Source organism: Cornus florida, unplaced genomic scaffold (assembly GCF_030987335.1).
Source record: "Cornus florida cultivar Cherokee Brave unplaced genomic scaffold, ASM3098733v1 CherokeeBrave_3.0.0_Hap2_Chr03, whole genome shotgun sequence".
In the NCBI taxonomy this organism is placed as follows: domain Eukaryota; kingdom Viridiplantae; phylum Streptophyta; class Magnoliopsida; order Cornales; family Cornaceae; genus Cornus; species Cornus florida.
In genome coordinates, this window is record NW_026775573.1 from 63,111,091 (window position 1) to 63,124,004 (window position 12,914).

Here is a 12,914-nt window from a genome sequence, read left to right on the forward strand (position 1 = left end):
TTTAACATTCAAAACTCATTAGTCATGCCAAAAAATATTACCAACTAAAATATAATTCATTATAATTAAACCTACAATAAATCAATATCGACTAATAAAATTTCATCTCTATTACATGGCCATTCTTGCTACATGATCACTCATGAGTCATGCCAAAAATAAATCATGTGCTTTTCCACGTACCAAACCGGTCTGCACCTGAAATGGTGAGAAAGGGGGGGTGAGCTTGGAAAAATCCAGTAACCAACATTCTAATTAACCGACAATAATTACCATATATCAACATGATCCAATATGTCATATATTGTAAATATTTAATTAAATCATTAATATCAATTGACATTACTTAGTCAATTTCAATGTTATAACTACATGTGCTTAAACGAAAGTTTAATTACACTTTGCATAACACTAAGTTATGACCCAACCTATGCCACTACCCAAAACCTACGCCTTACTCTAAGCCACTTACAACCATGATATAACACATCCAACATTAGCCTATCAAGCCCTAAGTCACATAATTCTTCCAAACAGGTGTCTCTCTCGCTGTCGTTCCCTCTCACTTGACTTAAATTTTTGCCACTTTCGCACTCCCGCACCCGCTTTATATGACTTTGATCAAGCCACACAATACAACCAAGAGAGTACACAATCTCTATCCGATCACAATTTTTACCCCATGAACCACTTATCTCACACCACCAATATGAGCTCATTTAACCAATAACAGGTGCACTATAAATCATCTGGACTCCCACACAATTCGTCAATGTGATCATGACCAAGGTCTCACATAGAGTTACGACAACATGATCAATTACAACCGTATCACAATATCCCGATCTCACACAGTTCGACCGGATCTCTTCTTGGTCTCCCCAAGCTCCCAATGTCTCCATCACTTGCCACACAAACTAGGGGAGACTACTGCATATAGAAATCATCAAATCCTTCCCACAAAATATTAGAACCCTAAATAATTCTCTGGCTTTTGTGCCCAAAAGTGCCACTTTTCGAACTAATTAACCAACCAACCAATATCAAAATAAAAATAAAAAATTCAAGTTTCTACATCTATTCTGACTTAATTATTTTAGCATTATATAATTAAAATCACAGAGCCTTGAGAGGACAAAACGTCTAGTTAAAAAGACAAGATGTCTACAAGAGTAAGGAACAGGAACGCGCCAGAACAGATTGAAAGAACTATACGTCTGGTTAAAAGCACAAGACGTCTTCTTATGTCGCGCTTTTTATAGCTCTATTTCCAAACAGTCTCACAATTACTCTAACAGCTAGAATTTCAGCTGAGATTATAAATACGAGGTTCCTTCACCCTTTTGGTATCAATTCTGTACTGAAGAACATTTGTGCAAATTTTTGAAAAGCTTTTTGAGCGCAACATTTTGAAATCTTTTCAAAAAGCAAAAACTGTTTTGGGGAAACCATAGAGCAATCTTAGATCTCCAATACTCCATTTAAAATCAAAGAGATCTTTGATTCTATTCTCTAGTGTTAACAACCCACTACTCTAAAAGCTTAAGTTGTTAGAGAGGGTGTAATTTCAATATTTAAATCATTCGACACGCCCCCTTAAGTGCGGTCTTTTTTTGGTCCAACACGTGTTTCAAATTTAATTATCAGGGTCAGTAAAGTTTGAACACAAGACCTTGCATACTCTAATACCAAGTTAACAACCATCACTCTAAAAACTTGAGCTTTAATAAGTGCGGTCTTTTTTTGGTCCTTAAGTGCGGTCTTTTTTCGGTCCAACACGTGTTTCAAATTTAATTATCAGGGTCCGTAAAGTTTGAACACAAGACCTTGCATACTCTAATACCAAGTTAACAACCATCACTCTAAAAACTTGAGCTTTAATAATGAAATCATTCATCATCTAGAAGTTGAGTTTTCATCACTTTTTTTTTTTTTTTTTTTATTTCTTAGTTGATATTCACACACACATGCCTCCACTGAGGTTTGAACTAAAGGTCTGATACCGCTAGGCCACTGGCTCATTAGTAATTTTTTTTACTTGCTTATTCAAAAAAAAATTCTTTTTTTTTTTGATAAATTTCACTTGCTTATTCTATTTAGAGATATCTTTTGGGAGATTAATGCAATGAGTTTTCATTGTAAAATCAGTTTAGAAAAAGGGACGCCATTGTTGTGCTGCAAGCCTGCAGCTGATATATATATACGAGAGAGAGAGGTCAGAAGATTGGTATAATCTTCTTGAAGTCTGGGTGGATGTTGCTCACTTAGCAATGACAGCTCCCGAAGCACTGTAGAGGTCATCTTCGACCTGTGAAGAGAGACTGTAATGGTTTCTTCTCCCTATCAAGGAGAAGCGAGAGAGTGATTTAAGAATCCTCAAGAGGTACTCTTGAGGCGAGGACATAGGCAGGGTAGCCAAAACCCGTAAATCTTGGTGTTCTTAAGTTTGCATCTCTCTAACTCTATCTCCTTAACTTTTCAGTTTTGCATTCTCTGTTGTTTTGTGCATTTAATCGTTATACTCTATTTGCACAGCAAGACCAAACTAAAACGGAAAAACTACTAAGCTTGCTACCCCCCCCCCCCCCCCCCCCAAAAAAAAACCCAAAGCGGGGTCATAGGCAGGGTAGACGTAGCCCTTTTGTGTGCCGTGGATGTAGGCCGTAGTGGCCAAACCCCATTATATTCTTGAGTCCTTCATGTTTAATTTATCTTTTGTTTCTCAACAATGTGCAAGGGGATGGAGAAAACCATTAATAATCTTTTGCATTGCATCATAGTGGCAAGGAAGTTTTGGGGTCTTATTCTGTCCTTGATTGAGACTGTGTGGGTGATGCCTGGCTTAATTATTGATATGATGTTGGAGTGGAAATTACTGAAAAATAAGGGTCAATAATAGAATGCCACCCTCCTTGCCTAATGGGGTGCATTTGTTGTGAGATAAAATGGAGACATTTAAAAGAGAGAGCTTTTAATGCATATACTGGAACAATAAATCATGTGGCTAGGAAAGATAAGATAGCATGTCATTTAACTAAGGTTAGGGTGTTGGATAAAACAGAATGACGAAAAGAATTCACATAAACATCCCCAAATAGTTAGAGGCTTTCTTGAGCTGTGGACTTGGAACAAATTATTTTTGGGATCTTTAATTTATAAATGCACTCCGTTACCATGTCTACCAATACTTCTACGGAATATTTTTTTTTAATAAGTAGGATGTCAATAGGTGTTCAAAAGGAGAACGCATCCCGCAAAAGTTACACAAGAACTAAATAAGGCCCCTAAACGCTCATTATATCCCAAACAAATCAAATCTCTCCCCCAAGGATTTACAATTTTCCCGAGTTCATAATAGAGAATTTCAGCGTCCCAATAGGAGACTCCTCGCTATCAAATGATATCCTATTCCGTTCCCTCCACAAGCACAACCAAACACACAAGGGCGCTACACTCCAAAATCACGAACTTAGGAACCTACTATACAACCTCTCCATGCCTCAATCATGCCTTTCGAGGATCAAGGCAAAACCCACTGACCCCCAAAAAAACTCAAAAGCAAACCCCAATTGTCCTGGGCCACTGGGCAATGGAAAAGGAGATAATCTACCGACTTCTCAGTTCTCTTGCACATGCAGCACTAGTCGACAACAACATGTCTCCTCCTTCTTAGGTTATCCAACGTCAGGATCCTGCCCAAAAGTGTCGTCCACCCAACAAAAGGCCACTTTAAGAGGAGCGTTGGTGCGCCAAATCGCTGGAACCTCCGAGTGGCACCTATAAGAAGAGCGAACGTCAAACCTCTCCTGAGAAGACGGCACCCAGAATCATAAATCAGACCCTCCACCATCTAGCTCCTACCAGTATGGCAACTCCAAGATGCCGCCGGCGTCCTCCCGAAAATGCATGCCTAGCCAGAGCAATCTGGAAAAGGCTAGGAAAGATGCGCGCTAGTGAAGGGTCACTACACCAAGTATCCTCCCAAAAGCAGAGGATGCTGCCACACCCTAATTCTGATGTGTTCAGAGAATTCATCCCACTCCTTCCTGGTGAATTTCCAAACACCGACCCCTCCTAGGAATGGAAATTTACCCCGCCCCGTTTAAACCGGTTTTGGAGGCCCGTTTATGGGATTTGGGTAGGGATGGGTTTTAGGGGTAAAAACCCGTGCAGGTTTGGGGCGGGGGAAGGTCACCCCGCCCCGTTTATATTGCAAAGTTACAAATACAAACCTTCGTCTACCGGACTAGCAGGGGAATATATTCTTTATATATAAATAACACCTCCACTACTAAAACATTCACATCATCAGTTGTAGAGACTCCCAGAATCCTTAATCCTCATCCTCACGGTCTCACCATCAGCCTCGCCGACCACCATCTTGCTCCCGTCAATGTCCTCTTTGTCCCTCCCCCTTCTATAGTATTTCTTGCTCTATCTTCTCTCTAACCCTTTCGCTGGAGCCATTAAATCTGGTTCAAATTTCTCTCTCTCCACATATATATATATATATACACACACACACACATATATAATCATATATGTTGTTGTGTATGTATATATTTCTGTATCTAAAAGTTTATTCCCATAGAGTTAGATTTTTTATGTAGTGTACATGCTCCTTCCTCTCCATCGCGTCGCCCCTCATGGAGTTCTTTACTCCAGAATTCTACGTCTAATGGCTTTACGCCATTAACTTATTACAGCGAGAATCGGAATAAGGAGTGTGTGGTTATTGAAGATGAAGATATCGCTGAAGAGTTACAGTTCTGGGCGAATTCTGTGGTATGTTACGTCTTGGGAAGTAAGCCTACTTCCCCTACTTCAAATCATATGTTCAGAAAAGATGGAATAAGGATGCAGTGGTAGTGTCGATGAAGGATGGGTTTTTCCAGGTCCGATTTCCCTCTGAGGATGATCTGTTACAAGTTCTATCTCGATTTCATACGTTCCAAGGTAGAGCTATCATCGTGAAGAAATGGCATAAGAGAATACAATTGGAGCGTGATATCTTAGCCACCGTCCCCATATGGATGAGGGTGTATGACCTTCCAGTTCATGCTCGAAGTGGAACTTCAGTTTCCAAAGTGGTGTCAAACATTGCTAAACCTATATATATATGGATGATATTGCTCTTTGTAGAGAGAGGAGTTTTGGCAGAGATGGAGGTGGATGGTAAATTCCCAGAAGTAATTAACACAACGTTGCATGGGCTACCTTGTAGAGTACAAGTTGAATATGAATGGAAGCCTCAAATATGTGGTCTGTGCAAGAAGATGGATCATAATAAGAGTCTGTGTCCATTAAACAAGATTAGAATTTCTAAAACCTAAGGAGAAGTGGGTGGTGAAAAAACCCGAAAAGGAGAACATGGCAGTATCCAAGAAGAATATTAGTGATAAGGGTATCTCAGAGGGGGACAAGGATGTTTTGAGTCCTGTAAGAGAGATGATTGAGGAGGTGGATGGCTTTACAGTGCAAAGAAAATCGAAAGGCAAAGTAAAGGCAGTGTCTCAAGAATCACAGTTACAAGTGGTCTCCTTGAATGCATTTCAAGTTCTTGATGAATTAACTGAGAGAGAGAAGGGAGGGGATCCTAAGTCAGACCGTGCAATAGAGATTGAAAAGTGTAATGAGGTAGATGTTCTATCTGTGGAAAATATTCAAGAGTGTGCTGCTGAAGGTGATCTCCAGATTAAGGATAAAGTGCAAAATCTAGCGCAAGAGACAGAGGTGGGGGTTCCAGCATCACCAGAGGGAGGTACTTCTTCTTCAAAGAAGCAGAAAAAGAAGAATAAAAAGGAGGAGGTAAAGATTGACCCTAGTTTGGTTAGAGTCACAAGAGGTATGATTGCAGGTGGGGTGATTCCACCAATTTCTTTGTCTAAATGATAGGATTGTGGAATGTTCGAGGTCTCAATAGGCTGGCAATGCAGAAAGAAGTGAAGGCCTGGTTGAGTGACTCCTCGATTGTGTTATGTGGTTTGGTAGAAACTAGGGTCAATAGTAGTAAGTTCCAGACGTTGAAAGACAGAATTAGGAATAATTAGAGTTGGGATAATAATTATTCAGCTGATGTAGGTGGAAGAATTTGGTGTGGCTGGGATCCATTGAGACTTCATGTTTCAGTATTACAGACTAGAGATCAGATGATGTTGTTGCAGGTACAGGTTAGAGGGTCTAATAATAAATTTTTTGTGACTTTTGTGTATACTAAGAATACTGATAGAGAAAGGAAAGCCTTGTGGAAAGATCTTCAGGATAGTGCTCAGCTTATTGATGGGCCATGGCTTTTATTGGGGGATTGGAATGTAATAAGAGTTAATGAAGAGAAGAAAGGGGGAAGACAACATCCGCCAAAAGACTTGCAAGTTGTTGGTGAAGATTTTACTGACGCTGTTTTGCAATTTTTCTCCCATCCAGAATTGGGAAGAGGGACTAATAGTACATTCATTACTTTGATACAAAAGAAGAAAGATTCACTCAAGGTGGGTGATTATAGGCCAATATCATTGTGTAATGTATTTTATAATGTCATTGCAAAGATTTTGGCAAATAGACTTGCTAAGGTGTTGGGGAAGATTGTGGATAAAGAGCAAAATGCTTTCATTCAAGGAAGAAAGATTCAGGACAACATTATTATGGCACATGAGCTAATGTGAGGGTTTGGTGCAAAGAGAGCAAAACCAACATTAGCATGGAAAATTGATTTGAGGAAGGCGTATGATACAGTACAATGGTCATTTTTGTTAGATGTAATGAGGCTCTTTGGCTTTGGAAATACTTGGATTGCTTGGATTTAAGTGTTTTTATCCTCTGTTTGGTTCTCAATCATTATTAATGGTTCTCCTAATGGATTTTTTCAGCCTGAAAGAGGGCTTCGACAAGGTTGTCCATTATCCCCCCCTTCTTTTCACTCTGGTCACTGAATACTTTTCAGGTATGATTGATGCTGAGGTTAAGAGTGGTACAATTATTCCTTCAGATTCGGTTATTAAAGCTGGTTTAACTATCACACACCAGTTCTTTGCAGATGATCTGCTAATGGTAGTCAGAGCTAATATGGCTACTGTCTTATGCTTGAAAAGAACTTTGGTGCACTTTGAAAAACTCTCTGGACTTGCTGTTAACAAAGATAAATCAGAACTTTATTTTACCAGGTCTGTGAGAAGAAGATCTGCAGTGATATGGGCTTTGGGTTGTATGGTGGGATCTCTACCATTTAATTACCTAGGCTTACCTATCTCTGATAAGATGCTGAGAAGGCAAGATTGTACTAGCTTGATTGATAAAGTTATAACTACTACCACCAGATGGAATGGCATGCACTTATCTGTGGCTGGGAGAGTAGAGCTTAGCAGGGCTGTAATTCTTCCTGTGGTGCTCTATTGGACCTCGGTTTATTCGTTACCTGCTATGGTAATAAATTTAATTGAGAGACGAATGAGGAATTTTATTTGGGGGCATGTAGAAGACAGAAAGAAGATGCATGGTCTGAGATGGAAGAAGTTACCTGCTCCTAAAGAAGAAGGTGGGTTAGGAATAAGAAGAATAGCAGACATTGATTCAGCTTCAAAATGCACTTTGGCTTGGGATTTTTTACTGTCTAAGGACAGAATCTGGGTGGCTTGGTTTGAAAAGCATTATTTAAAGCAGGCTTCTTTTTGGAATATTGTTCCAAAGATTGCTTGTTCATCCATATGGAAGAGCATTATTGCAGTAAAAGATGTAATCAAGCTCAATTGCAGATATAGAATTGGGTCTGGACTTAATATAGGGAGTTGTTTAATCACAGATTATTGAGCTATATCAGTAGGAACAAATTGTGTTGCTTAAGTGACTTTATTGTCAACAATCAATGGAATGATGAGGTCTTGATGAATGCTTCTCAGGAGGTGCTGCAGGTGTTCCATAATCAGAAGATATACGGTGGAGTGGATGTATTGACTTGGAAGAATACTTTCAGTTTTAAGGCTGCTTGGGTGGTTTGCAGAACCAAAAATCAAGAGGTTAGGTGGAGTGGGATCTGTTGGAGTGGAGGGAGACCTCGATGGTCAACACATTCTGTACTAGCGATGCATCATGCTGTTTTAACTCAAGTCTTACATGAAGAGCAAAGGGTATTCTCTAGCATCTAGATGCTGTCAGTGTTTAAGTTATGAGGAAACATTGAATCATGTTTTTTGCAGTTGTGAGTTCACATGGAAGGTGTGGAGTAGTCTATCAGATTGTTGTGGATGGCAATTGCAGAGATATATTTCAGTTCAAGAGCTGGCTGACATGTTTATTCGAAATCCAAAGGTAAAGGGAGAAACAAGATGGCAAGGATTATTTTTACTGCTACTTTTTATTTCATATGGATGGAAAGAAATAACAGGATATATAAGGATACTTCTACAGAACCTTTAGATATTGCTAAGGGTATTTTGTTTGAAGTTATTGTTGTCTTGGGGGTATGCCTTCAAGACATTACCTAGTTTATGTTTGGGTTTAGATTGCTTTTAATTTTGCCTTTGTAAGGTGAGTGGTGTTTTCTTTGTGTTTTAATGGGGGTATGCCCTCATTGTTTCCATGTACCTTTTGCTTACATTTAATACATTCCTTCATTTGGGGGGGGGGGAGACAATAGATCATCGTATCACAATTTTAATGGAGTTTGATTTGCGCATTGGACTCGATCTCAGCCTTTTTGGGCTTGGATTCCTCTTAATTTTTTTTTTTTTTAAATTCTAAAAGTATCAACTTCAGTTCTTAGGGTTCTGTTAGGGTTTTTTAATTTGATTGGAAAAAGTAGGGAAAATTTTGAGTGGAAATCTAAACAGGGCGGGGTAGGAAATCTTAAACTGGGGTGGGAGAGGGGTTTTGCTAAAGGACCCACACCCTGTTGCCATCCCTATCCTCACCTCGAGATAACTCCAACCACCCTATCCTCCCCAAATCCACAAGAAATAACCCTCCTCTAAAGTCTCTGCCTCTCCACACCAAACCTCCACAATCACTTGCTTAGTTACTTCTATAGAATTTTCCCGGAGGCATGAAATTTCACTCGAGATTCGTTTGTTTAATTTTCAAATACCTCGCATGTAGATTGTGGAACCCCCATTTTTCTTGTGTGTAGCACTAAATCTTCTCTAGTAGCAAAGATCTCAAAATTCACAAAGGCAATAGGATGTTTCACAAGCTATCTCTAGCAATGAACAGCTCACATGATTTAAATTTTTTTTTTTTTTTTTTTCTCTTCATAAGCAGGTCACATGATTCCATGACAAACTAGATTCTGTAGGAAGAAAAAATGGCCTTACCATCCTTAAGTCAATTGGAAATATTGAACTAGCCCATTGGGCATTCAAACTTTTTCCCCTAATCATTTCTGATGTAAAACTGCAAGTCATATCCTAACTTACAGTATAAAATGAACCGGGATATAATAAGTAGCAGTCTTAAGCCTAATAGTTCTAATATGCAGTAAAATGAATATTAATTACAAAGAAAAATAAAACATTGAATTTAACATGACTAGATTTGTAAGCATACCTATTGAACCGCATCTTCAGAGAATCTAGCATCAAATGGAGCCTGCGGGTGGGATTGTGATGATCCACCCGCAGCTCCAGAACCCTGTTGCAGTTCAATCACTAACAATCTGACAGCTTTACTCATCTGTTCCAACCGAACTGCACTAATTGGCGGAAGACCAGTGGAGACAGCCTGCCCTGGTTTCCCAGCCACTGAGCCAGTTGCCTCATCCACTAGGCATTCCGATCCTATCCTCTGCTTCACAGATTCCACGAACTCCTCTGCTTGATCACAAGAAACTCGGAAGAGTTCCCACCGTTGCTTGAAGTTCTCAAGAGCAGCATCTGTAGCTGCTGTTTTCTGACCCCCAGAACTCTCCTTGGCTTCAAGAACACCAGCTGCAGCGGCAACAAACTCCTGATATGCATTGTTTAATGCGTCTACAATGTTGTCCATTACTCAGGCCCCAACCTGCAAATGGATATAACGAACAGTGGGAATGAATAACATACACGAAGTAAATTATGAATTGCAAGTCTTTTCAACTAACAAAAGAACCATTACTATTCACTTAAATACTATTGCACTATCAAAAACAATGTGCAACTTATCAAAAAAAAAAAAAACAATGTGCAAGTCCTTTCAACTAAATAGAACCATTACTAGTCTCTTAAATGTATTGAAATATCAGAAAACAAAGGCATTACCACAAGGGTCATGAGAAATAATTGGGATGTCAAGCAACTATTTTCAGCAATGTGTGATAATAAATAAAGGTCCAGTAATCCCATGTAGACAAGTAATTTTAAGTAATATATATTTCAATATATTCCAATCTTACAATATTCAATTTGAATCCATTTTAGCACATAGCCATTTGTATTGACAGAAAAGAGTAACACAACAAAACAATTGTTTTAATCAGATACAACAATTCTAATCTAATTTCCAATTGGATCTACCTTTACCAAGCACCAAACCATACAAGCACATATACTAAAACATACCCATTATATTATATTATATTTTATATATCTATATATATATATATATATATACATATTTTGCTAATATGATTACTTATTATATAAAGGAATACAAAAAATAAAAATAAATTGTATTAATTTAGCACAACAATTGTAGTTGCATTTCCAGTAGGATCTACATTCTCCCAAGTACAAGATGAGGCACGCACACATTCACACACAAACAAACACGCGCACGCATCTAAATTTGATAAAGAAAATGTTAAATTACCGCAGAAACAACTATTTCATTTCTGTAGTTTTTTCAAACAACTAATATGCAGGGCAGTATCTGACCTACAGATATTATATAATTTTTCTTCGCAAACTCTTTTTATTTCAAAGGAAAACATTTTCCACATAACACCTTTTATATGTGTATTAAAATTTTCTTCTTAGTTTCCAGAATCTTAAATATATTTCCCAAAAAAAGTTTTAGTACACAGCAAAGACATTATTCAAACCTGTTTTTCCATATAAGTTTCAATCATCTAAAGGTACAAACAACAGACAAAGTCCTCAAGTATTGTTATGATTTAATTTGTAAGCTTCATAAATACGTAACTTATTTGATTCATTATTAATAATTGTTTTTTTGAATTCGTGCAGATTGTCTCTGATAGCTAGGAGGCTTCCTGGGCGAACAGACAAAGAAGTTAGAAATTACTGGACCTCACACTTGGCCAAGAAGGACATAAAGAGGACCAGCACAGCCTCCCAATTACAATCCTAATAAAAACTTCTTTCCAACATTACTCGTTTGTATATTCAAACCTGTTTTTCTCATCTAAGTTTCAATCATCTAAAGGTACAAACAACAGACAAAGTGCTCAAGTATATGCCCCAAACAGATTAAATGTTTTTCTTTCAGACCCCATAATCAAAAAAAGGCTACCGCACAGATTCAAGTTTCAACTAAGAACTTCAAAAAACTAATTATTCTACAAATAAAGAGATGTAATTACATATCAGAAAGTTTTAGCTAAATGATACAACTAGCTAGCTAGGTTTCAAAATTATTCAACTACCACTAGCTATGTTTCAAAATTATTCAACAAACACTAGTTAGGTTTCAAAATCATACTGCTCATTTGCCAAATATGCTTCAAAATGATTGCTTAGTTGATGGTAACATACATATTAATAAAGAAATCGAATGAAATTTTAAAAATTATCAAAGAGAGAGAGAGAAAGAGCATACATGAGAGAGATTACATAATATTATAGCGGCTCTTACCAAAAATTAGAAGACCGCGCGATTGAAAGAGATCTGTGAGATTGATCGAGAACGATTGAGAGTTGTCGCCTTCCCCAGATAGAGAGTGTAATCGTGCCCTAGGTGAGAGAGAGAGTGGTGGTCGAAGAGAGATACAGGGGGGTGAGCTGGAGGTTCCGCTGGAGAGAGAGAAGGGAAGAAATCATCCGAGGGAGAGAGAGTGCGGGGAAGAGAGAGAAAAAAGATTAAAGAATAAAAATAATGGAGTAATAAATAAGGATAAATAGCCAAAAAAAAATTTAAAAAAAAAAAAAACTTTAATTATATCCAAATTTACAAATAACTCCTTCAAGAATATCATATTTTGTTGCAAGAATTTACAAACCATGAATTATAGCCCATTTAATTGCAAAATATTCCATGTCTTACTATTTTTCATAATGTCAATATTTTTTTATTATTATTAGTTTTTTGTCCTAGTACTCACACACACGCCTCTATCGAGATTTGAACCCCTTATCTTTCTCTGGTACCGCTTGGTCACTGGCCTGCTAGTATGTCATTTTCTTATTGAATCACTTGATTCAATTTTTTATTACAACAAATTATGAAAGAAATTCATTTTAATTGACAATGATTCATTAAATTTGTATAAATTCACCTTTAATTCTTGAAATTAATTATTTAGATAAAAATAAGTAAGAAAATTTAAAATAATTTTAAGTAATTTCTTAAATTTTCATGAATATATTGCATAAAAAATAACGTATTTTTTATTTAAGTAATTTATTAATTTTTTATGAATATATTGTATGAAAAAGAAGGTATCTTTTAAGGTAAAAATGTTTAAACCGAGTATAATAAGTTTTAAAAAATTATAGTTACAATTCTATTTATTTATTTATTTATTTCATTTTTATGATAAATTTATACTAATAATAAAATTAAAGTAAATAATATAATTAATATTTAGATAATAAAAAATGACAAATGTTATAAAAAAGGTAAAATAATATTTTTTTGATAGAACAATTTCATGGTGTATTTAATTTTATTACCCAATGAATTCATATAATTCATATACTTGAGCAAAATAATAGTATAAAGTGATCTCGTTGTTGTCAATTCTAATTACTGTTTAGTTTGTTATTCATGTA

General features: G+C 37.0%; 1 protein-coding gene across 1 annotated transcript; it reads right to left on the minus strand.

Annotated features, from left to right (window-relative positions):
- Positions 1-12,010, minus strand: LOC132300666 (mediator of RNA polymerase II transcription subunit 32). The gene is made up of 3 exons (XM_059797845.1): positions 11,779-12,010; positions 9,535-9,987; positions 1-198 (listed from the first exon to the last, which is right to left on the minus strand). The coding sequence occupies exon 2, from the start codon at positions 9,970-9,972 to the stop codon at positions 9,535-9,537; it is 438 nt and encodes a 145-aa protein (XP_059653828.1). The 5' UTR covers positions 9,973-9,987; positions 11,779-12,010; the 3' UTR covers positions 1-198.
- Positions 12,011-12,914: the final 904 nt, after the last annotated feature.